This window comes from Microchirus variegatus (assembly GCF_963457635.1).
Source record: "Microchirus variegatus genome assembly, chromosome: 19".
NCBI lineage: Eukaryota > Metazoa > Chordata > Actinopteri > Pleuronectiformes > Soleidae > Microchirus > Microchirus variegatus.
Window position 1 is genome coordinate 14,828,814 of NC_139820.1, and position 26,083 is coordinate 14,854,896.

Genomic DNA, 26,083 nt, shown 5'->3' on the forward strand with positions numbered 1-26,083 from the left:
AGACTTTCTCCTTCAGGGATTCAAAGTAACACGTTACACCGTGGTGAACGCCGAACTGACGTCAGAGCACCCGTAACCTGACGTGTGAACACCCCCACCCTCACTCCTACTCCCACAGCTGAGCTCACAGCGCACCAACCCTCCTCCCAATCAGCATCATCTCCTCTCACGGTGCAGAGCCGCGCAGTTTTCACGTCACCTTCCCCTTCAGAAGCAGCTGTTTCTTCAGGAATAAGCAACACAGCAACAGCTGCGGCAACAACAACCGGGACATTTTTCTTTATTCTGATCACACTTATACAAGGAGAGTGTTCTGCTGTTCTCTCTATCTCTCTCGGGATCATTATCGTCTCAGCAGCAACAGCGTCATCACACACACACATACACACACACACACACACGGTCTCTGAAATGGAAGTGAGATGTCGTCCAGCGGTGATGTGTTGTGTCCTCGCCGTCCTCTGCTCAGCTCTGCCCCGCTCTCTGGGCTCCTCTTACACGGACAGACAGTATGTAAACCAGTGGGCAGTGGAGATCCCCGGAGGACAGTCCGTGGCAGAGGCTATCGCGAAAGAGCTGGACTATCAGCTGGTCCGTCAGGTGAGCAGCACCTACACCACATACATCCATCATCAGTGTCACTGGGATGCAACAGAAATTAATATTCCTAATGACACATTTCATTTCGTTTGATCTTATTACATTTATACGCAAATGTACTGAATTTCCTTTTATGAAATACGCGTACTGTAGCGACTTCCGTAAAAAACCAAACAAGTCGATGAGGGACTGAGGATGGGCCTGATTGTCTGACGCGCTTGTTGAAATAATCCACTGAGATTCAAAAGATTGAAGATTTATTAACGAAAAAGATAATCAACTCATGAAAAAGGTGCACAACTTATAATTAAAGTAATCTCAGATAAATAGCGGTCAACAAAAAATACGGTGACCCAGCTCACCCCCTCTCTCTCTCACACAAAAACAAAAGGACATGAACAGGTGTACAAAATACGTTGATATACGCCCCGGTGCACGTGACCTGCTATGCCCCTACTCCATATGACCACATAAAATAAACAATATCCTAGAAAAAATGCTAGAATAGATAAATAGATTCCTGTCTCATACGTACATATGTAAAAGTACATGCACGCATTCATTTCCATTAAATTCCCATTAAATGTATGGACATGTACTGAATTTCCACTTAAAAAAAATATATTCTTATAAGTGGAAACGTACAGAATGTCCATATATGAAATGCATAGGCCTATAAATGCATGATCTTGCCTATGTAAACGTATATGCACACATGTTGGATTATATATGTACATACATGGGTGTTTTAAACTCACTATATACTTCAACAAATATGATATATATCATACTACGGGGTCATGTGTCACTTTGTTTGTTAAAGTATATCAGATATTACATGTGTGCATGGGAACAGCCACCAAACACTATACTATACAACTATAAACCACCTAAAAGGAATGGTGAGATATGAGTGAGTTATTACATCTCTTATCATCTCATCGTCTGTGGCTGTGGTTTGTGTTGGAGCAATAATGGAACAGACAATGGCTCTATCAGCTGTACATCTTTACTTGCACCATAAGAGTGGAAACTCACTGCTTTTATGAGAATTCCCACCACACACACACACACACACACACACACACACACACACACACACACACACACACACACACACGTACAGTATATTGTTGCTAAATGAAAGGAGGAGGTTTTGAATCACCCTGTGACATTTGTGTTAATAAAAAAACAGCATAAGCTTGGACTGTTGTTTTCCAGTGTATCACTCTGGTCTTATTCTTTACATGAATTCAGCTCAAGTGAAAATATAGCTATACAGTATGTGCCATCAGCTATGGACAAGTGGTATTTTTGTTGCTAATATCAATCAATGTATTTGTGATCCTGATGATGGGATGTATTTACCACTTCAACTTAAAACTGCTCTGCTACTCAATTGTGAAGATATAGTCATGAGTGAAGAAAATCAACGGACATGACTTCATTATCATTTCAAGTGAGTGACTTGAGAATACTGTCCATCTCACCAACATACAGACCTAGTGATTTAAGTGCCCACAAGGGGGAGCCAGCGTCTTTCCAGTCATTCAAAGTCCTCATGATTTTTTTCTCTCTGGATTCTCCTCACAGTGGATCACATGCAGTGTCCACATAAAACACATCTTATTCTTTTACTCTAAAATGTGATACATGATACCTAAATGTTTCAGTGTCTTTTCTAGACATTATTGTCTCTTGACTTTCTTTCTGTTTCCTCCCCCTTTTTTTTTTATTCCTTTGGCGGCCTTCAGGCCAATGTTGGGTTCCTAAATTGGCCCTCAGGTATCAAAACTTTGAGAACCCCTGATCTAAATCAAGGTGGCCAATGGAGGGAGAGAAAAGCCAAATAGCTCAGGAATATCCTGCCAATCCTTCTATAATAGAAGGTAACATTGTAACACTGTCTAACATCTAAGGAGTATTTTTCTTTTTTTTCTTCTTTTTTTCAAAGGTAACCCTAAATCTAACCCTCACATGTTTAAAAAAAAAATGAAGTTCAGAATATTTTCTTCATGGCCAAAGCCTAACCCAAATGAAAAAACATAATTCATGTATGAAAGTGTTAAAGCTAGTGAGTGTTGGGTTCTATACCTGATGAAGCGATCACTCAACGTGGAATCTGTTGTATTGCAGTGATCCACTTCTGCTGTCTCTCGGGATTTTTGTTTTTTATCCCTCGCTACCAGCCAACACTGGGGGTTGTGATTCTTAGTGACATGTTTTTGTAATTGATGAAATGATTTGAACCAAATGACTATCTAAAGAGACAACTGTGGGTAGAATCGTAGCCAGCCATCTGTCGCCCTATTTTACAAACATTTGAAGAGTTTTTAAATGATAATGGGTGGTTTTGATCATTCATACAATCATCAAAATTGACCCGGAGTATCCATGTATAGTGCATCTACAAAAATGTATACCACAGCTGGGAATTCTGTACATTAATGGAAATAAAACTGTAAATTAAGCATGTGTTAAGCATTCTCTATGCTTAAAATACACTTGAGTTGTCATTTCTTTTATTTACTGCCTGCACGACAGAGCTATTTTCATCATGATTTCCCTTATTCTGAATTCCAGTGGCTGTTTGTGGACCTGTATTGCATGCATGCATCAGAGCGCAGATTGAGGTTGCTGTTATGTCATTCCCTATAAAATATTCAGCCTGTCTCATATATCACGTCTTCCTGTCTGCAGATTGGGGCCCTGAAGGACCATTTCTTGTTCAAACATCCCAATCATCCTAGCAGGATGAAACGAAGTGCCAGACACGTCACCAGGCGGCTGTCGGAGGATGATCGGGTGAGTGCTCTCTACCCACTGTTTCTAGAGGATTACTTCTTGTTGTTTGAAAAGAATCAATCGACTAAAACTCTCTCCATCTCTGGGTGTGTAGGTGCTGTGGGCAGAGCAACAATATGAAAAACGTCGCAACAAGCGAGCGTCCCTCAGTGGCTGCAGAGACTGCCCAGTGGACAAGCTGTTTGATGACCCCATGTGGAACCAGCAGTGGTACCTGGTGAGTCTCCAGTTAACCATCCATGACTATCAAAATAAAGTCATTCCAAATGTTCTACAAGTATGAACATGTCCCCATAAGTATGTCCATGTCCCCATGTCCAAAAAGTCCCTGGAAAATATAAATGATGCTGTTTAAAATGTTCATTTTGATTTAAAGGAACTTAATTGTTTGTGCTTAAAATGTCTGAACACGTTGTTCTCAGTGCTCCATAAATCACAGATGTAGCTCGATATCCACTCTGCTGTGTGTGTGTGTGTGTGTGTGTGTGTGTGTGTGTGTGTGTGTGTGTGTGTGTGTGTGTGTGTGTGTGTGTGTGTGTGTGTGTGTGTGTGTGTGTGTGTGTGTGTGTGTGTGTGTGTAAATAACGCTGCATGATATGGAGCAGTTCTGACAAAAAGAGGTATTTGCTTAATTGATAACACAGTCCATGTGGAGATGAGAGCAGTGGAGAGATTATAATTCTGCAGGATGGAGAAGAGTCGAGCATTAAGTTACCCTGAATGGAATGTTTTAACTCTTTGACAGTGTGCTGTCACAGCTGTGCGTCCTTTTCCATGTCATTGACTTTCTCTTGACCATAGGCTGAGCCCAGCCTTACACTCTGAATGACACAAGCTAAACTCACCAACATATACTCAGTTATGTAAATTAAGAGATTAGCTTGAATGTACTGTACTGTTCATGTACTGTAAAGCACACGAATCTACAGTTAGTGCTACAACTTATCATGTATTTTTGTCATTAAATGATCGTTTCCTCTATGAAGAAGTCATGAGATAGTAATAAATAAATGAATGAAAACTTTACTCACAGATGTTTCAAGAAAGGAACAAACAAAATTTTTAATTAAATGTAAAGTGGGTGGGATTTTTATTTTTATTTTATTGATCAATAACTCCCATAATTCACTTTTAGTAAACTGTAAATCAAGTGAAGTGAGAGCAACGACGCTTCTGACTTTGACCAATCACAGCACAGCTCAGAGAGAACGGACACTCCTATTGGCTGTTCCATGACACCTAATGATCCCATATTAGACAACCACACGTTTCACTAAGAAATGTTAAAGCATTTTAAACGCTATCAATGCATTTGACTATTATATTACCCATCGATAAAAAGGTCCATACATAAGATGATTTAGTCAACATAGATAAATGTGAGTGAGTGAGTGAGTGAGTGAGTGAGTGAGTGAGTGCATGGAGAGAGAGAGAGAGAGAGAGAGAGAGAGAGAGAGAGAGAGAGAGAGAGAGAGAGAGAGAGAGAGAGAGAGAGAGAGAGAGAGAGAGAGAGAGAGAGAGAGAGAGAGAGAGAGAGAGAGAGATCTGAGTACATGAAACTGGTAGAAATAAAAAAAGAAATACATTTTTGTGATTCATCTCAATTTCTTTTTTTATTCCCTGTATGAGCGTGTGACTCATGTTCAGTCAGTGCAGGTGTGTGTGTGTTACAGTTAGTCTGATGGATAGTGATTCATTTGCCTTGTCCATTCAACAAGGACGAAGCAATGTCCTTGTTGAATGTGATGATGATGATGATGATGATGATGATGATGCAATAGTGAGGGTGGAGCTGTGTGTGGAGAAGCTGGCTCTGTGAAGTGCATGAATGTCTTTCAGGAGTGGGTGACTGCCTCATAATTTGATCACATTGTGACTCATACTAGCTTGAAATTCCTCCTGCTCCGCTTGGATCTATCTCAGTTTGTGCTACTGAATTGTGTGTGTGTGTGTGTGTGTGTGTGTGTGTGTGTGTGTGTGTGTGTGTGTGTGTGTGTGTGTGTGTGTGTGTGTGTGTGTGTGTGTGTGCGTGCGTGCGTGCGTGCGTGCGTGCGTGCGTGCGTGTGTGTATGAATGTTTTTCATTCACTTTGAACTTGTTGAGAGTGTTTTGATCACAGTGCATGTGGAACACACATGTCCTTCCATCCCTCGTTCTGCCTCAACATGGAGTAAAAGCCCTTTGAAGAATTTAACATCTGCTGAATATTTACATTGTTCTCTGTCAACTGCTACTGATCCAAAGCAAGACAAAGGAAACATGGAGAATGATGAGGTGGGACATCACAGGGATGAGTCATATGTTGATGTGGCAGCCTGCAGTGTCTATGCATAATGTGCAAAGGGCAAAAGGAGGTCTTTTTTTAGTCTTCCAGCTCTGAATCTGACTCTTCTCCAGAAAGCAATCTGCTGTTGAGTCACCGGACCGGGTTTTTTCAGAGATCTCGCTGAGCCCGGGATTACAATAAAACACAGCGTTCTCAGCAATGGCTGAACTGTTTGTTTAGAACCTTCAGGGCTTTGTAAACAAGGTAATGATGCGGATACACACAAAAAAACAGCGTTAATTGGAACTTCCGGTCTAGGTCCACTTTAAATTACATAAAATTTAATAATGTGGACAATATGGGTAATTAAAATTCATACCCGGAGCCGTTTTGGCTACTGCCATTCATGGCTCGGGCCCTAACAAGTTTATTTATATATGTAATTGAATGTTGTATACGATATATTTAATAATGGGATAATGACCAACTGTCTTATTATTACTGTTATAAAAAACATTGCTAGCAAACATATATTATATTCTAACACCTCGCTGGCAGCTGTGCCTCAGCTACACACTGTGTTTAAAAGATGGTGAAGTCATAATAACATGATATTAAGTGGGGGGCCACATGTAATCGATTAAGGGGGCCTCATGTGGCCCCCGGGCCACCAGTTTGAGTCCCCTGCTCTAAGGACAAACACCAGCTACTGCATTCAGATGTTGCCGTTCAGCACCCACTCATCCAATCACTGCGAGACTCCTCCCCCCTTTTATATGGTACATGCCAGAGCTGTGGTCAGATCACTGCCAGGTCCCTCACTCAGCTCTCAGCCTTCTTGGCAATTAAAATCAATGTTAGCCTCAGAAGAGGTTTCTTAATAAATAGGAAATATGCAGACTCCCTCTTGTGGCATTTATCCTGACTATGGAAATTCACATTATTGTAAGTGCTTTTATCGTGCATATAATGCGATATTATCACATTTTGATGTAAAGTATTTTGCGAGTTAAATCCTTTCGTTGAACAAGACAAAAGCCTGTATTGTTGTGATGCAGTGCCAGCAGTCAACCGACAAGTGGTCATACAGCAGGCGTCTAGTAATGAATTTGTGCAAAGGTCAGTAGAAGAATACCCATCTGAAACACTTGACTTCTGCTGAGCCTTTTAACATATAAGAGCCATTTAGATAAGTCACCATATTAGCTCTGAAGTGGCTTTGTATGGGGTCAATATTAGCCACTGATTTGCATTCAGTTACTGACCTGAGAGTTTTTAAAATTAAAATCAACATATATTTCTTGAGAGTTGCCATTGTTTTTATTGTTTTATTGTATATATTTTATTCCTGCTCATTTATTTTGTGTTTTCGTTCTTTCTGTTTATGTGAAATTTATGTGACCTTGGAAAGTTCTATGTAAATAAACACTGATTGATTATAGTAAGACTCTTAGCTGTGAATACGCATGCACCCTCTGTGAAAAAGTGACTGCAATTGGGGACTTCTTAAATGATCAAATCTGAGCCAATTTAAGAACATGTTTCCCAATATATCTCAACGTTAGACTTTTTGTCTGGGAATGGATGTTTGCAAAGAACTCACTCCCTTGCACCATTCCACAGAAGAAATGAACAATTTTAGCATGCAGTGACACAGGAGCTCCTGGGCGACTGCTGCCTTATTTTGTAAGTTTGTGTCAGGTATGTGGAGGTAAGATGGAGGGTTGATCAGACCAACCTGACCCAATGTGTCTTACATGACTCTTTAACCCATGTCTTTAAATTAACCCATGAGTCGCGAGTCACTAGCATCATTAACCCAGATCAGTTGAGTCATACTACAATTTAATTTAAACAGCGCCACACAAAAACATCTTGCAACATTAGCTACTAGTCCTAGCCATCTTAGCTGTCAAAAGTTGTAAACTTACAATTTTGAAGGCAACCACAACTCCACAAGTCAAGTCAAGTCCGAGATAGGAACCTCCTCCAAAGCCATAAACAGCCACGACTCGCGCTAATCAGCCGGTTACGTCATGAGTGGATCTGTTTCCTAGCTAGCAGATGAGAGGAAGGCTATTTCCCCACGAGTCAGCAAATCCACAACAAAAGCCATACTTTCACTTATGAAATAGCATGTTTATAGGTTATAGGCCTAGGTTTGGTGTAAAGATGTAGCATATAAAAATTATGTTGGTCGAGTTGTTAAATAGCCTAATAATAATAATAGGCTAATAATAATAATAGGCTAATAATAATCATATTAATCATAATAATAATAACATTAATAGGCTAATAATAACAATATTAATCATAATAATAATAACATTAATAGGCTAATAATAACAATATAAATCATAATAATAACTAGCACCGCGAGCAGATCTGAACGGGTGAGTCACCGTGCGCCCACGAACCCGTTCATTCACCACTAGTGCTGGTTATTTTCAGCTGCGTCCCCGCGCATGTCGTTCTGAGGAGCCATCGCGACGTGTGCAACGAACACATCAGAGCGGGTTCCTAGTCTCGAGGGGATCTTGCAACGTGCAGCAAACTTAGAGGGCACTTCCTGTTTAAAATGGCCAACTTCCTGTTGGTCAAAGGCGTCTCCGTAAACGTATTCATGGAAGTTCACTTGCCTCACATGTCAAGTTTTGGAAAGATCGGACAATGTTAGGCTTTACATCCTGTTATGGGTGTTCCACTTCCTGTATGGAGGTCATCTTTTACAGACATGTTAAGGGTGGGTCTCCAGGTCTCACAGGTGGATACAGCAATCCCTGTTCGAGCAGCATGAAAAACTGTAAATGTAATTTTGTCTGCTGTCACCAGGGGGGCGCTGTTTTCAAATTGTATATTTTCATATAGACATGTTCAGGACGGGTCTATAGTCTCACATATTAATGGGACACTGTGTAGTATTTATGGGTTTATATGACCCAAAATCCACTTTTTTATACATATTATGTGCTCCTGCATTGTCTAGTTGCTGTATAATAGTTTTTGTTTCATTTTCGTAGTGTTTCAAAAAGTCATGTAAAATAACATGGTCACGCTGTTGCATTGCCACTGTTAGCAGCCAGACGCCATCTTTCTACTGGAGCCTGTTTAGACAAACCCGAGAGAACAAATCAAGCGTTGCTTTACTTGTAGCGGAAGTCCCGCCTCAAGTAAATAATAATAATAATAACTCCTTCAGTTTCAAGAGGGTTCTTACACAGTTGTGCTCGAACCCTAATAATAATAATAGGCTAATAATAATAATAATAATAAAAATAGTAGGTTAATGCTAGACAAACCTTTCATTGTTAACAAAACTGCTCCCCTTGACCCCTTACCATCATCATTTATTCACTCCACTTTCATCGAAGGGAAACTCTGCTGACTCTGACTGCTGACTTATGACTCTGCTGTCATAATAAAGCCAGTAACATCACAGATTCAAAAATACCAGATCTGAAATAGTGAGTCCACACTTTCTACTGTGTTAGTGGTTAGAGACAATGGGGGTAGGACAGAGTTTTCTTGGCGAATTAGCAATACTGACTCAAGTAACTCATCATTTGAGTGAGTGAGTGACTCAGAATAAGCCGAATCCTTAAAAATAATCGAGTTTGCCAGGCCTAGCTCTGCCTCTCGTCAGCTCGAGTCACCTTAAAACTACATGCTCAAATGTTTCTAATCATTTACATATGATAAGGAACTCTCCTGCTCTTCTTGTCTTCCAGCAAGACACGCGGACGTCCTCCTCGCTGCCAAAGCTGGACCTGCATGTGATCCCAGTGTGGCAGAAAGGCATCACAGGAAAAGGAGTGGTCATCACAGTTCTGGATGACGGGCTGGAGTGGAACCACACCGACATCTACTCCAACTACGTAAGACACCGTTTCCATGGAGACAGCCTCCATAGTCTGGGTCTGTTGTTGTCATAGCGACGTCACTGGTGACACCTCACAAGGCGCTGCATGGAGACAGTAATAGGTCCTCTACATGATCATATCTGCCTCACAAGTGCTTTAATCTGTGAATGTGAGACTAGAATCCTTCTGTGTGATGATGATCCTGATGTGCATCTGTCTATTCAGAGATGGAGAAAATTTGTGTTCACTGAGGTTTCATTCTTGACCAAATTTCTCCTGATGTTGCATCTGTGGTGCAACAGTGTCTCAAAAGATCTAATGTATGAGGACTGATGGAAATAACTCATTTTTTAATCTAGTTAACACAGATTAATCAACCAAGATGCTCATCCTGTTCTAAGGTGACAGGTACAGGCATATGTACAAACAGAAGCTTTCAATACACACTTTAATTTGCACTTTAATAAGAACATAATCTGTGAGGTTTATCATATTTCCCAGCACAGAGGAATGACAGGAAAGACAGAAACAGACACAGTTTGACAAATCACACACATTTATATGCTGCAATGACACAAGCCTCAGGCAAAAACTGCATTTCCAGGCAGTCTGAAGCTTTCAGCAGATCACTGCACTCATTCAATTTGTGTTTTTTTCACTCTTTGTCTACGTCACTGTCTCCTCTTGTCACCACTGATAGACGTCCCCATGACAACAGAAGCCACGGTCACTAACGTCTGATCAATTTCCGTGATGTTTTCTTTTAAAGGACGCAGCAGCCAGCTACGATTTTAACGACAATGACCCAGACCCTTTCCCCAGATATGACTCAACAAACGAAAACAAGTAAGTTATCTGCTTTGTGCTGACATATTTACGTCACTGTGTCACCTTTTTATTTTTACTTTCTTATTAAACTGGAAGAAATCTGCCCCTTGTTTGGCCTAAACCTCTCTGTGTGGCAATTAGTTTCAAACTAAAGGTTCCAGGGAAACATATTAGTATAGATATGAATATGAATACTGTTCATATTTGGTTACTTAATGTAGACACTGTATATTCAATGTATTACTTTTACTCTTATCTTAGTCGACAACTGAGGTGCATGGTAAAAGCAGACTCGAGAAGAGAAATCTCTACAGGTTTCTGTTCAATTCGTCTTTTTTTTACAAGTCTGTAATAAAGATGTTTCTTTTTCTCAGGCATGGGACCAGGTGTGCTGGGGAAATTGCTATGCAGGCAGACAACAATAAGTGTGGAGTTGGAGTGGCATATAACTCCAAGGTTGGAGGTAAAACTATATATATATATATACAGTACACATGTATTTTATATACTGTACATATATATATATATATATGTACAGTATATAAAATACACGTCATGTTGCATCTTCACCATATACGGCAGCACATTTATCTCTGACTGTGGCCTCACTGTAAATCAGAGGCTCAAGCTCAAGCTCACGTGACCAGTGGGCCAGGGAGACTCTGGTCTGGTCCGGAGGGTAAAAGAAAAAGTCTGACTATTTCGGAAACAAACTTTTCAGTAGGCATGGCTGGTACACACTAAGAAATCAAAGTACAAGACTATACCTAAAAAGGTACAAATGCTTTGTCACTCCAGTTGTACCCTATCAGAGCGCAAGCACTGCACCTTTAAAATGTGTACCTGCTCGTTTATACCTCTAAAGAAAAATTTCTGCACCCCTAGTTACAAATATGTACCTGGACACACTGAGAAAGGTACAGTACTTGTACCCTGATAGGGTACAACTGTCTCGTACTTTTTTAACTTAAAATGAAATCACGCTCTTCCACCGTGATATTGTAAATCGACCCCCCACTGCTTCCTGTTGGGTTTAGGGCGTCGGTTTCTCATGAACTTTTTTTGCGTGTCACGATCTTTGTTCATGTATGTGAAACAAATACACAGACAAAATGTATAAAATGACAAAAAACCTATTCCTTGGGAATTTTTGGAAATACTTTTTAATAGAGATGGATGATATAATTTAAGGGGGAGTCTAATTTAAAACAGGTTTGAGTTTGTACAGACTTCACCTCACAGGCAGCTGCAGTTTGGCCATACAAAGAAAGAAAGGCGTGCGTTCATTCACACAAATTGTTAGGGCTCATGTTACTTATCTTAGCTTAACTTATCCCCAACAAAGACATGTATATGTTACATTCAAGTCAAAGACTCATCACTTTTTATCCCTATCATTGATAGCACAATGGTTTATATTTTGTGTTACTTGTCAGTGGGTCTGTGCTACAGTTTCTCTCTCTGTGCTCAGGGATCCGTATGCTTGATGGGATTGTGACTGATGCCATCGAGGCCAGTTCTATTGGTTTCAATCCGGACCATGTGGACATCTACAGTGCCAGCTGGGGACCCAACGATGATGGCAAGACAGTGGAGGGCCCGGGCCGTCTGGCCCAGAAGGCTTTTGAGTACGGTATCCAGAAGGTAAATGCAGTTTTTACCCATCGTAATCTTGTGTAATTCCAAACTGAGTTTCCCAATGGGAATTGGGAATTATGTCCCTAATTCCTAATATGCAGCAGTAACAGAAGTGGGATAGAGGAGAAAAAAAACAAGGACAAAAGTTATCATGTTGCTATAGGAACAAAGCTTCTAAAGACAATATTATGCATTTAACTAGATTAGATTTTTTTTAAAGAATCAACATTTTACTTTACAGTCTATAATATGTTGGCGAGATGAAAAATGTGTCGTTTTTCAATCAAAATTGCAATTTCAGACATTAATCACACTTCTCATTCTGTATTCTAATGTAATACATTCTGTACATGTTGGAAACTATAGAATAGTCTTTATTGTCATACTGGTACAACGAAAATTTAAGGCCTGTTCTTTGCATGAAAATAAAGCTCCAGTGTGTAGAATTTAGAGAAATCTTTCAACTTCGGTATAAAAGTTAGAATTGTAAGTACTTCATGATAAACCCTTTTCCAGCCACGGTGGATGAGTGATTCCTCTTTCAACTGGAAGTTGGAGGGTTTTGCTTGTCTGTATGCATACGTTGACCATGCCTGTATGAATGTATGAGTGAATGGGTGAATGACAAAACCTTAGTGTAAAGCAGCTTTGAGTGAAAGGTGTGATACAAATCCAGAGCATTTAGCATTGACCTAGTTTTCTATGTGAGTAGCAGTGCAACTTGACCTTTAGATGCCACTAATGTTTTCATGGTGCGTGGTAATTCTCCTACATGTTTGAAATCTTTTTTTGAGTGAACAGTGAACAGAAACTTGTAATATTTTTGTTGCAATTCCAATTTCCCACACAGCATCCAAGCCTTAATTGTTAGCACTGAGGTCGTATCTGATAGCATTTCTTTTCTCATGCCCTCTGCAGGGCCGTGGCGGGAAAGGCTCCATCTTTGTGTGGGCGTCGGGTAATGGAGGTCGTCAGGGCGATAACTGTGACTGCGACGGATACACTGACAGCATCTACACCATCTCAATCAGCAGCGCCTCTCAGCAGGGCTTGTCTCCCTGGTATGCGGAGAAGTGTTCGTCCACTCTGGCGACAGCGTACAGCAGCGGCGACTACACTGACCAGAGGATTGTACGTAAACGCACCTCTGTTTTTAGGTTCTGTCACATCATGTATTATTGGAGAAGTTTTCTTTACATGAATAATATTGAAGATGGTCTTAATCTATACATTTCTTTGCCTGCTTGTTTTCAGACGAGTGCTGATCTGCACAATGAGTGCACTCAAACTCACACTGGAACGTCGGCCTCTGCTCCGTTGGCTGCTGGAATATTTGCACTGGCACTTGAACAAAAGTAGGCACCACTGTCAATGTCTGTATATGAATGATATTTCAATACACACACATACATATACTGTATATATAGAAGTACCGATGTGTTCATTCTTAGAAAAGAAGGTATTTAATTGACACATAAGGTTCTTTTTCTGACAGTGGACATAAAAGGGTATAATGTTGTCACTGAAGGCGTCTCCCTTTTTCTTTAGAACAATTTTGTACCTGTTAGTGATAGTCAGGGTGCACATTCATGTAGTAAAAGTACAAATATGCAGTGGTAATGTAAATAACTTATCTTTTCTTACATTGTATTCATGAATGTGTGTGTCTGTAGCCATTATGTGAAAATGCAATTTCTCAACCTTGCATCAGAATAAAGGTCCAGTGTGTTGAATTTATGGAGCTTGATCAACTATCAAAATGTACATTTTCTAGGTAGAGCGAGGTCGATGGTTTGATTCCCAGCTACATGCTGATGTATACGATGTATTCATTTCATTTAATTCATTTATAGCCTTTTTAATAATCAAAAGGTACATTTCTGGCATCTCTAAGCTTGATATTGCACTAATGAGGGAACCTTCTCCAAATGTGCAGGCATTCTAACTGGTCTGCCTTCCTGTCCATATTTCCTTCATCAGCCCAGATCTAACCTGGAGAGACCTGCAGCACATTGTAGTCTGGACCTCCGAGTTTGATCCTCTGGCTAATAATCCAGGCTGGAAAAGGAACGGAGCAGGACTGATGGTGAACAGTCGTTTTGGCTTTGGTCTCCTGAATGCTAAAGCCCTGGTCGATCTCGCTGACCAGGCCTCGTGGAAGCATGTACCTGAGAAGAAGCAATGTATCATCAGGGATGATTCCTTCCAGCCAAGGTATCTAAGCTTTGCCTGCACCATAGATGCTCGCTCGCTTGTATGATTGATTGATTACTTCAGAGAGAGTGTCAAACTTGTGTCAAACATGCAGCCCACCTCTTAATATCATGTTATAATGAAAACATAGCCAGTCCTCCTCCTCCTGCTAGCAATAATAATAGTAGCAATAAGACATTCTGTTGTAACTATAGCATAATTACACTCAACATTAAATGAATTAAATATATTTTATCTTGAGTGGTTTTCTACATAGCCCCCGAAGTGACATGAGAAAAAAAAATAATAATTGAGATCTCGAGTTTCCAAAAAAAATTATTGTGAATAAAAAAAAAAAATCATCATTTTTTGGAAACTCGAGATTGAAAATATTTTTTTATTTTTTATTTTTTATCATTTTTGGAAGTCGAAAAATACCGGATACCGTACTCAGCTGCTCAAACATTTTCAATTGCACCATGTTCAGGGCTTCTTGAAAAGACACATGAATGGATGCCTCCCAGCAGCTTGTATGCATACAGTATACAACACAAGCATCATAAGAGGCCAAATATTAATGCGTATTGCATATTAACTGAAATAGATGGCAGGATTGTCCCAGTCCATGTGTGATGGCACTCTGAAGCCCTCTCCTTCCTCAGCAGGACACACAGATAATGTGTTTGTAGACATCCTGTAGGTAAAATCATATATGATTGTGCATTGTTAAGTATTAGTCAGGGCACTTGTGAAATGTGCAACACTCAAATGCATCTGCTTTGTCCAGTCTAGTTGTGATGTCCACATCAAGTACAATTAAAAAAGAAGAAAAATCACCATTCTGCAGGACGTTCTTGTATTTCATTTTGACTTATACTGCCATGTCTGCTTTGGCCCAGTCATCTTTAATCTGCACGCACACACACGACAGGAGCGGCTAGAGATGGGGAGAGAAAGCAGTGCCAAGTCCGCCAAAAGTGCAAAAAAAATAGAACAAAGGACACTTAAATAATGAATGTGTAAGGTGTGTACGTTGCACAGGGAAGGTAGAAGTCACATGTGTTGTGTTGTCTGTGAGTTGGTGTTGCACAAGCGCCAGTGTCATGTAGAGTTGCTCACAGACAGACAGACAAACAAACGCCGTCGAAAACATATACCTCCTGGTGGAGGTCAATTAATAACTAAACCGCAATGTTAAGGTTAAGGAAACAATTGATTTAGATTCAGTTATAATTGACAGAGAAAAAGAGTAATTGTCATTGTCACTGTAATTTCAACAGCGACTTCAATTTCTATTTGTCAATTAATATATTTCTATTTGTCAATTAATATATTTTCTCACGTGTAAGAGTTCCCATTTTGTTTCCTCATATTTACTATCACCTTTATTCATATTACATATCTATTTATTTTCTGTTTGTACTTTGATTATTGAAATCATATGCAAATATAATGAGTACATATATATATATGAGCAGTCAAAATGCTATGATAGTTGTAGTAGGTACGTAATTCCCGGTAGTTTGAGTGTTAATGATTGAATTGTGTTATTTATTTACATCATGCTGTTGTTTCAGCTGTTATGGGGGTTATTTTGATGCAACACACAAATCTGTAAACACACAAACAGAAAAACACTAGTAAAGTTGTAACAAGTATGCTGTTGAACTGTAGCGAATTTGACTGGACTTCCTCTGGACTACAGTGGTCACCGTGACAACGGGACAAACCAGCTGCCTGCTGCTTGCATGCAGGGTGTTCCGTGCTCTTGAACAGGGCGCACTTGAAAATGTTTTAGCGGCTGGCAGTCAAAAGAAACTCGAGATCTCGACTTTGAAAGTCGAGATTTAAAATTATTATTTTTTTTCCATCATTTTTTTTTCTCATGTCACTTCGGGGCTCCGTAGTTTTCTCTGAATTCTGGCTCTCATCTCTAAAAATATTTACAAAAATTTGATGCAGTTCTAGTATTGCACCGATTTGTTTTGCAAACTTAGACGCTGAAAAATCACTGTTGTAGTTTTTATAACATTCAACAAAGTATATAATTCATGTTTGTGTTTCTGAGCCCAACAAAGCAAACAGATGAAAACATTGTGATATTAAAGATGCTTCTGTTACTATCATCAAGTAACATAAAAGTATTTTTTTTTTTTTTTTTTAAGAATTCCAAAGAGTTTGTCTTGTTTCATGGTGCAGTTGTTTAAAAAGCCATCGACATTTTTGGACCATTTGAAACCATGTGATTGGATATTCAAGCATCATCAAGAGTATACGTACACCCTGTTTTCTTAATGTTCCAATCAAAGCATGAAGTCACGTTTAGCTTATGTGCGTTTGCTCAAGTGTCCATTCTGCAGTTTGCTTTGGATTAGAAGACTCAGTAGCAGTGACACCCACTTTCCCCATTACCTTGCTCCATCCTGTTTAATCCAGAGGATTTGGCTCGACATTTCCGCTTTGCTTAGTGCTCTACAAGCCCCTCCGGCTTTATGCCAGCTCGAACAGGGAAATCTTTCATCATTCATGTCTAGCAGAGATGGGGATTATCTGTTTTTGCAAATGAATGAATGGCCAAATCCAAATATGCATCTAATGAATGTGTGTGATGAGCTAAGTGTTTCCCAAATGTGTTAACAATAACTTTTTATCAAGATTGTGAGCATGCATTCAGTACTACTGCAGTTTCTCACATCTGCACATCAGTGACACTGAGATGAGAGGCTTCTGTTTTCATGGAGAGCTATATTTAATGCATCCCACAGAGAGCTGAAGGCAGCAGGGGAGATCACTATAGAGATTCCAACCAAAGCCTGTGCAGGGCAGGAGAACACCATCCACTCACTGGAGCATGTGCAGGTGGAGGCCAGCATTGAATACACCAGGAGAGGAGATCTACACATCACACTCACCTCCCCAGCTGGTTAGAGATGTGTGCACACACACACACACACACACACACACACACACACACACACACACACACACACACACACACACACACACACACACACACACACACACACACACACTCTGGTTTCCATGACTGCAGGAGACATCTTTAGATTGACTTACAATCATTATCCTGTCTGTCATTTCCCCTCAGGTACTAACACAGTGCTGCTGGCTGAACGAGAGAGGGACACATCTGCTAATGGCTTCAGAAACTGGGACTTCATGTCTGTCCATACCTGGGGAGAAGACCCTGCTGGGACATGGACCCTGAAGATCACAGACACTGTGAGTTACACACCAAAAATCATTCCTAAATGTATATCAAAACAGTGAACAACATCTAAATTAAAGCAACATAATGTAGTTGACTTGCTCTTGGGTGACCCCTACAGATGGTAAATGGTATTGTTTCTTACAACTACTGTCAAATAATGTCAAATAAAACACCTCTGAGCTCTGAAGCACAAACAAACATGTCTTCAGACCAGATAGCATTTGAAAATTGCATAGCAATGACCCACAAGAGATTGTCTCATAATGTTAAGCTTTTATTAAACATGAAAACATTCCTCACACTGAACAAGCTCTCAAACTTGGACACCACCTTCCCCTGTCTGGCCTTTGTTCCTCTCTCGGAGTTGATTCCAATGAATCACCAAAATGTAATAACAGAAAGCATATAAGATATTATGTGTGATGAGTAAAGCTTATTTGCAATTGATATGCAACCCTATCACATTCACCAAAACCCATCTCTAGAAACTATTGTTTCATTATGAAAGATGAAAAATTATGACAACAGACCAGTTATTGCCCTACCAGTATCTGAGCCTACAGACTCTTAGATTTACAACTAATCAATGGATCAAATGTGACCAGGGTATTTGATTAGACTGCAAATTAGCGTTGGTAAAATGCAAATGACAAAGTTGGTGTTTTGATTTGTTAGAAATTCAATCCTGTGGCTATGTAATTCTGGTAGTTCAACAGATATATATATAAACTTTTGTCCACTCAGCAGCTAAAAGGGAGTATGCTAATGTTAGCTAACTTAAAGGTGCATTATGTAATAAATCTAAAGCAACTGGCCATAAAATCCTCCTAATATGTCACAGAGACTCAGGAATAATATTCATATAACAAACTGAACTCACCAACAGTACAGCCAAAATATTTGCATTAAAAAAAATATTTTGCAGACTGCAAATCATGTTTATGTTTTGAAATCATGTTTCGGCATGTGGCGCCACCTACCGCTGTCTACCAATCATTGCAGTCGGTAGAGGCTACCGTGCAACCATAGGTAGCCAGTTACGTCTGAGCTACAATGGTGGAGAAATTGAAACCTGAAAGTGACTAGCATTAGGCAAAAACAATTAATACAATGTAAATTCAACACCAAATTACTCAACAGTGTAACTTTAACTTTGATAAGACCACCATTACCTTGTTGGAGCAGGATAAATTCCGATGTGTGGTATCTGTGTAGGAGAGGAGGAAAGCAGCACGTGGCGCTCCGGGGGCCCACCACATCATTTTATGTGGCCCGTGAGGTCTAGGCTGCTTTTAGGTGTGTTGGCCATAAACTACATTTCCCACAATGCATGGCGGTTGTGTTACCCGTGAAGTGACGGCATCGCACCACTAGTTTGCAGTGTAACATTGTATATGCATCATGCGACGAATGAAATTGAGATTGAAATATCCACAAATGATCCCAAAATATCCAGGAACAGAAAGATTGATGCAGATGGAAAGCAGTTTCAAGAAAGATTGGAAGGCGAATACATGTCTGTGCTTCAAGGAGAAAAACCGGTATGTGTTTTGTGGTATGAGGCGGTGTTGGTCGTCAAACACTACAATCTACGTCGGCATTTTGTCACCAAACAAGGAGCCAAGTATGCCAAAGTTATCCATCCATCCATCCATCTTCTACCACTTATCCGAGCCAGGTATCGCGGGGGCAGCAGTCTGAGAAGGGAAACCCAGACCTCCCTGTCGCAGGACACTTCCTCCAGCTCTTCCGATGGGACCCCAAGGCGTTCCCAGGCCAGCCGAGCGACGTAGTCACCCAGCGTATCCTGGGTCTTCCTCTGGGTCTCCTCCCGGTGGGACATGCCCGGAACACCTCCCGAGGGAGGCTTCCAGGGGGCATCCGATACAGATGCCCAAGCCACCTCAGCTGGCTCCTTTCGATGTGGAGGAGCAGCGGTTCTACTCCGAGCTCATCCCGGGTGAGAGAGCTCCTCACCCTATCTCTCAGGGAGCGCTCCGCCACCCTGTGGAGAAAACTCATTTCAGCCGCTTGTATCCGGGATCTTGTTCTTTCGGTCATAACCCAAAGTTCATGACCATAGGTGAGGGTAGGAACGTAGATTGACCGGTAAATCGAGAGCTTTGCCTTTCGGCTCAGCTCCTTCTTCACCACAACAGATCACTGCATTACTGCAGCCGCTGCCCCGATCCGCCTGTTAATCTCACGCTCCATCCTTCCCTCACTCGTGAACAAGACCCCAAGATACTTAAACTCCTCCACCTGAGGCAGGATCTCTCCACTGACCCGGAGGGGGCAAGCCACCTTTTTCCGGTCGAGAAACATGGCCTCGGACTTAGAGGTGCTGATTCTCATCCCAGCTGCTTCGCACTAGGCTGCAAACCGCCCCAGCGCATCCTGGAGTTCCTGGTTCGAAGGAGCCATCAAGACCACATCATCTGCAAAGAGCAGAGATGAAATCCAGTTGCTCCTGAACCGGACGTGCGGCGTGGGCTGCTCGTGGTGATGCCCGTCAGGTAACTCGAGCGAGCCGCACTAGCATCTCACCTTCTCCTTCTCCTTGGACACTTTTCCAGCGTCCTCCTTAAACTCAGGTCCGACGATGCGTTGAATAGGCCACCCTGAGACTCACTGTCTGTTTGTCTCGGCACACGTTCTCCAACCAGCGAATACGTCTCTAAATGTGTTTTTTCTCTCTGTCCACTCGTTACGACACCATCAGGCTTCTAACTCCGTTTTTTCTTATTTTTTTTCCTCTCCTCCGGCCACGTCCGTGACCCCTCTTCCGGCTCTGCCCACCTCGATCACTGATTGGATCTCCACAGGTAAATAAACTTAAACTTATTAATATTTTCTACATTCGACTATAACATTTTGTCTTCTTTGAACACAGACATATACATTGTTACCAGACAACAAGAAAATAAACACAAATAAAAAATAACAATGAGTACTTTTACCATAGGGTTACATGTATATAGTATATTATATATTATTTTGTGAACTGGACCCATACCTACACAGTGCTCTATAGAGTCCATCATAGTATAAGTTGCATTTCTGTCAGTGTTTCAGAGATTTGAATGTTATTTCCTCTCACAGTCGGGCCGCATGGAGAACAAGGGCCGGATCTTAAACTGGAAGTTGATTCTTCATGGAACATCAGAGAAGCCAGAGCACATGAAGAAACCTCGAGTGTACATTCCCTATAATGCTGTGCAGAATGACCGCCGTGGTGTGGAGCACATGGACGACATGATGGAGGTTAGTTCAACATTCAAGGTGATCATCATAAAGCCATTTGTAACTTTTAGAAACACAGATATGCTGCATGCCCACAGAAAGACCAGATACTCGACTAAAAGCTCATAAAAACCATGACTCGTGCCAATCTCAGCTAACAGGGCAATAGGTGGGTTCACATCCTGGACAGTTTGCCAGTAAAAAAATTTTCCTTATAACTTTATTCTTCCAAAAGGACAATTCGGTTACAACAGTGCCCAAAACCATACATTGTGTTGTGCCATTTATTTGCATCACAGTTCATGAGAAAAAGTCTGGTGTAGATTTTATGAAATGAGCTTGACTCCATACTTTGCTGTGTCCCAGGTGGCTCTCCACACAGACAGCACTGACTACATTTTTCTGTATGTCACACACCCACACTTAAATGAAAACCTTTTCCTTTTATTTCACCTTAATTTATACAGCTTATCCCATTGAGACAGTCAAGAAAAGATAAACTCAATATAAGGAAGCAGACTTATTGTCTTATAATGTGCGTCACATACCAATAACACATCTCCTCCCTGTCTGTCTGTCTGTCTGTTTGTCCTCTCTTGCAGGAGCCCACACAGGCTAATCCTCCTCCTAATACAGAAACGTCACTTGGGTCGCCCTCCTCCAACCCAGAGAAGATTCTCAAAACCCCCTCAGATCCAGCCTACTCCCCCTCTCTGGCCCTGCTGCGTCTCCTGCAGACGGCTTTCAACAGGCAGACCCCAGCCTTGCAGCAGGACCAGGCTTCAGGCAGATCCTCCTCCAAGTGGAGAAAGCAGCAGCAGCAGCAGCAGCAGCAGCAGCAGCAGCAGCAGCAGCAGCACCTGGACAGAAGCCTCTCCCTTACGACGACAAGATTCCCACCTCAGAAGCTGTACCAGGCTCTGGACATGATCAACAAGTACCGTGGCAACGAGGACAGTGTCTACAGTGACTACAGCGATGGCTTCTACAACACCAAGCCCTACAGGCATAGAGATGATCGACTGCTGCAGGCTCTCTTTGAAATGATTGATGATGATGGCATGTGAAAGAGAGGAGAGGAGTTATACAGGGAAGAAAAACAAAAACTCTTCCTTGCTGTTCTGTTTCCCCCAATATGCTGCAGATCTAATCTCCTTATGTTCTTTTGCCAAATCATCATTCATTGTCGCCCCTGCTATATAACTGTATCTGTGTTAGTGAAAGCATTCAAAGTTGTAAGAAATGGTCGAGGACATTTTTGTCTCTCTTCTCTTCCTGCTCAAGCATGCCACATTTACTATATAAGTTTAGTTTTGTATTATTATATTACACACACACACACACACACATACAGAGAGAGAGAGTCTGGTTCCCATGACATCAGAGGACATTACATTGATTTACATTCATTTCCTTGAGACCTACTCTAACCTTAAACATACTGCCTAATCCTAACCCCAACCTTAATCTTAACATACACATTAAAAGGCAATCATTTACATTATGGGGACTTGCTTTTTGTGACTGTGTAAAACAGATTTTGGTCCCCACAATATCACTAATACCTGAAACACACACACACACACACACACACACTATAAAAAGAGGATTGTAAAAAAATCTTCAGTCTGACATTTCCAAAATTGTAAATGAATCGTTTTCTCTATTCTAGTTTTGTTTTTTCAGTCTGTGTATTTATTTATTCATTTTAGAAGACAAATTAATTCTCGAAATTAGAAAACAACACAAAACATTTGAAATAAGACATAAGATTGTTTCATTTTTGTCAGTGTGTCATTGTGGACTACATGTATTACAAGAAAAAAATATATTGTGAAAGATTATTTAATATGCAGGGACAATGTAAATGTACTATCAAACGATTACAATGAGAAAAACAAAACAAATAAAAACTCCAAATATGGTGATATATTCAAAATGAAATTTAAAAAAAATGAGAGATTAATTTTGTGTGCAATTAGTTTAATTTTGTAAAAGTACAATGTTGCATTAAATGAAATATTTTTCTAGCAATCATCAGTTCATATTCTAAATAATATATACAGAATATCATCGGTTTATTTTCTCATGGCACAGTTCACTCCTTGTTGTCCTTGTGGTTGCCATAACGACCAATAAACACTGCCAAAATCTTTGCTTGTCTGTCATAAGGTGTTTGTGTTTTCAGTGATTGTGACCACAGAGAGTTCATGATTGCATTCATATCTGTTTTGATTTCTTTTCATGTCACAGTTGAGCAGGCTCTGTGTCGGGGCTCTGCACTGCAAACTTCATGCAGAGTTATCTTGATGGCCTTAATATATAACTGTGCATACTCACCTCCACATAGTGTAGATCAAGTTACTGATGCTAGTTGAAGTGTTTATGACATGAGTTGTGATGAAGCATCCATGCAGTCTCTCTCCTGCCTGCTTCACTTCTCTGTCAACAACAACGCTGTTATTAATCTGTTCTTTGCTGTAGACAGTGCTGTTTTATTTCTTCTTTATTTCTCTTAGACTGATGCTTCAGTCACAAGTTGTTTACACAAACAATATTATGTTGCAATTTCTGTATGAATGTAAAAAAACAAAAAAAACAAGAGAGAGATTTATCATAATAAACTGCAAAGTGATGTCTTGAGTCAGTTTGAGTCTGTCAACTGTGCAATGATTCCGAGGACTGAATGTGGCTGTGCATGTTTAACGACAATGTGCTACACATTTGATATGCTTTTATTGTGAAGTGGAAGTTGTGGTGTTTGAAAGTACAGTGAGAAGAAGGTATTTTTGTATAGTGTCGCCACTCATGTTCACAGGGTGTTGTAACCTGTTCATGCCTATAGGGGGCGCATACAGACCACACAGTGTTCTTTGAGGTGTGAAGATGAAGAAGCTCATTCCGTAGTAGACGGAGGCCGTTTCTCAATATCCATACTTGTGCGTACTTGTCCGTACTTGCGTACTCCCGTACTTGTGAAAACGTCATCAGCCTCAGTCCAAGTTCTGTTCCATTTCTCAAGAACACAAGCAGCGAGTATGGTTCTCATTCCCGGAAGTGTTCTCGCTCCGCCCATTTTACCAAGTATGCATCGGGTGGTGACTTGAGCGTACTTGGGAAAACCATATATCCCAGAATGCATTTCGGCGGAACATAGCAGGATAAAATACTAATTTAAACCTGAAATAAATATATTTCTGTGTCCCAGAAAGCAGTTTTGAAATCATTTGAGGCGAGAAATTAGTCATTTAGAATCCAAACATGTGGTTTGTGTAATAAGATATGACGTATTTATAGCATGACAGCGGTGCTGTCGGAGGTGATCAGCTCCACCTCTGTGGACGCTCGGTGTTCACAGTGCCGGGCACAGAGCAGCGTTACCTCGGCCTGTCCTGATGAAATGATCCACTGGCTCAGACGGCTCCATCATTACATACTTGGTGTGATCGATAGATTTGTTGTTGACATGTTGTTTTTAATGCAAACTCTTTGACCTGACAGTGTGAAATTTTGTTATAATATTAATGTTTCATTTATTTAGATTTATATTAAAGTCGCACTGTCATTGTATATGTATTAACATATAATGGACACATTTTATAGTAATAGAAATATTTAAAATGTGAAAATAACAACAATATTTGTACTTATTTTATATGTTCATTCATCAACACTGTAGGTGGCGGTAATGAGGCTTAAGTGCTTCGCGCCACCCGCCATTCAAACAGTAGATCAAGGAAGTACGCCGCTGTTCCAATTGAAGAATCATGCTTGTGTACTCCCGTATTTGGAAAGTATGTTCTTCAGTCGTTCTTCTCAAGTATGTACTTTCCAAGTAAGCAAGTACATACTGCCATACTTGGCTATTGAGAAACGGCCGGTGTGTTTTTACCTGCATCCGTAATAAACAAGCTAATGTTGCTAGCCTGGATAAATGGCGACGAGGATGGGATTTTACTAACGGTGAAAAGAGTTTTGTCAAGTGAAAACTCCGCCGAGACGAGAGGAAAATGGCTACTGCATTCGACAAAAGTGAAGATCTCCACTTCGACGAAAACGAAGAAGGTTTTGAAGCCTATTTGGAAAGGTTGGAACAGTTCTTCGTAGCAAACGGCCTGACTTATGGGGATGATAAGTCAAAAGCGGTGTTCCTGACAGTTGTGGGAAGAAAGAATCACACTTTACTTATGGACTTGTGTGCGCCGTTAAAACCGTCCGAGCTCAAGTTGGCGGAGCTTATTGAGTTATTGCGGACACATTTTGTGCCGAAGACGAACTTCATTGCGGAAAGATACAAGTTTAACTCCAGAAACCAGAGAGAAGATGAGTCCATAAGTGAGTATATGGCTTGTTTAAGGAAGCTTGCGGCTACTTGCAAGATTGGGACATTTCTCGATGATGCGCTCAGAGACAGATTTGTGTGCGGGGTTAAAAGTGCAGAGCTCCGCGACCGCATGTTGAATGCCTCCCATACTAAGGACTTGACACTGGCTGGAGCTCATGAGATGGGACTGGCACATGAAGTGACAAAACAGAATGCGCAACAGTGGTCACACAAGTCAGTCAGAGTTAATGCTATTTCCAAGACGCCAGCGCCAAAAAGAGAGGAGAACACAAAGCCCTGTCAATATGCTCTGGCAAAGGACATGCGCCGGAAGAATGCCGTTTTAAAGAGGCGGAATGCCGGGCATGTAAGAAGAAAGGACACATCACCAAGGCTTGTCGATCCCGACCAGAAGGGAGAAAAGAAAGACAGACCAAATGGACCAAGCATCTGGATGCTACGCGCCAGGCAGATATTAGCGACCGGGATAAAGTCCGTGAAACGCCGGAGAGAGAGTCCAGCCCTCCTGATGGATGACATGAGGACGTCGCTACGTAATAAACAAGCTAATGTTGCTAACCTGGATTCTCTGTCGTTTTTCACCCAAGTAGCTTTACCCTACAGTCTGTGGACACAACAGTTCAAAGTGTTCTGCGGTCAAATGCACCTGCATCGCACAGCATCAGCAACACACGTGCACGCGGCTACACGCACATGTAGTAGAGTGTAGGGCTGGGCGGTATACCGGTTCACTCCGAATACCGTATTTTTTTCGTTATGATATGAATTTTTAATATATCGCCATACCGGTGATACTGGGACAAAAGTCGGGACCTTAAATCACTTGCACAAAACTTTTGATCAGCATTTGTTTGTTTGTCATTTAAACCTGTGTGCGCAGTGAGCGCGAGGCATTGTTGGCACGGGGCGGGAGAGAGAGAGAGAGAGGTCTGCGCTCTTGGTCATTAGTTAATTTACTTATTTGTGTGTAGGTAATATGTTGTGAAAAATGTTTAAACCTAAATAAACTACATCTACAGGTTTTTTGTATTTTTAGTTGGATATTGGATGTGAACTGATTGTATTTCTATGTTAAA

At 40.9% G+C, this 26,083-nt stretch overlaps 1 protein-coding gene across 1 annotated transcript; it reads left to right on the top strand.

The window, feature by feature from the left end:
• Positions 1–411: 411 nt before the first annotated feature.
• Positions 412–21,729, top strand: pcsk1 (proprotein convertase subtilisin/kexin type 1; the record flags this gene model as incomplete). Its single annotated transcript, XM_083906066.1, has 14 exons — positions 412–600; positions 3,301–3,405; positions 3,500–3,622; positions 9,400–9,546; positions 10,301–10,377; positions 10,734–10,822; positions 11,831–12,003; positions 12,916–13,128; positions 13,252–13,352; positions 13,978–14,211; positions 16,956–17,113; positions 17,297–17,430; positions 20,522–20,683; positions 21,265–21,729. 14 exons carry the CDS (start codon positions 412–414, stop codon positions 21,727–21,729), a joined length of 2,370 nt encoding a protein of 789 aa, XP_083762192.1.
• Between the last annotated feature and the right edge of the window lie 4,354 nt (positions 21,730–26,083).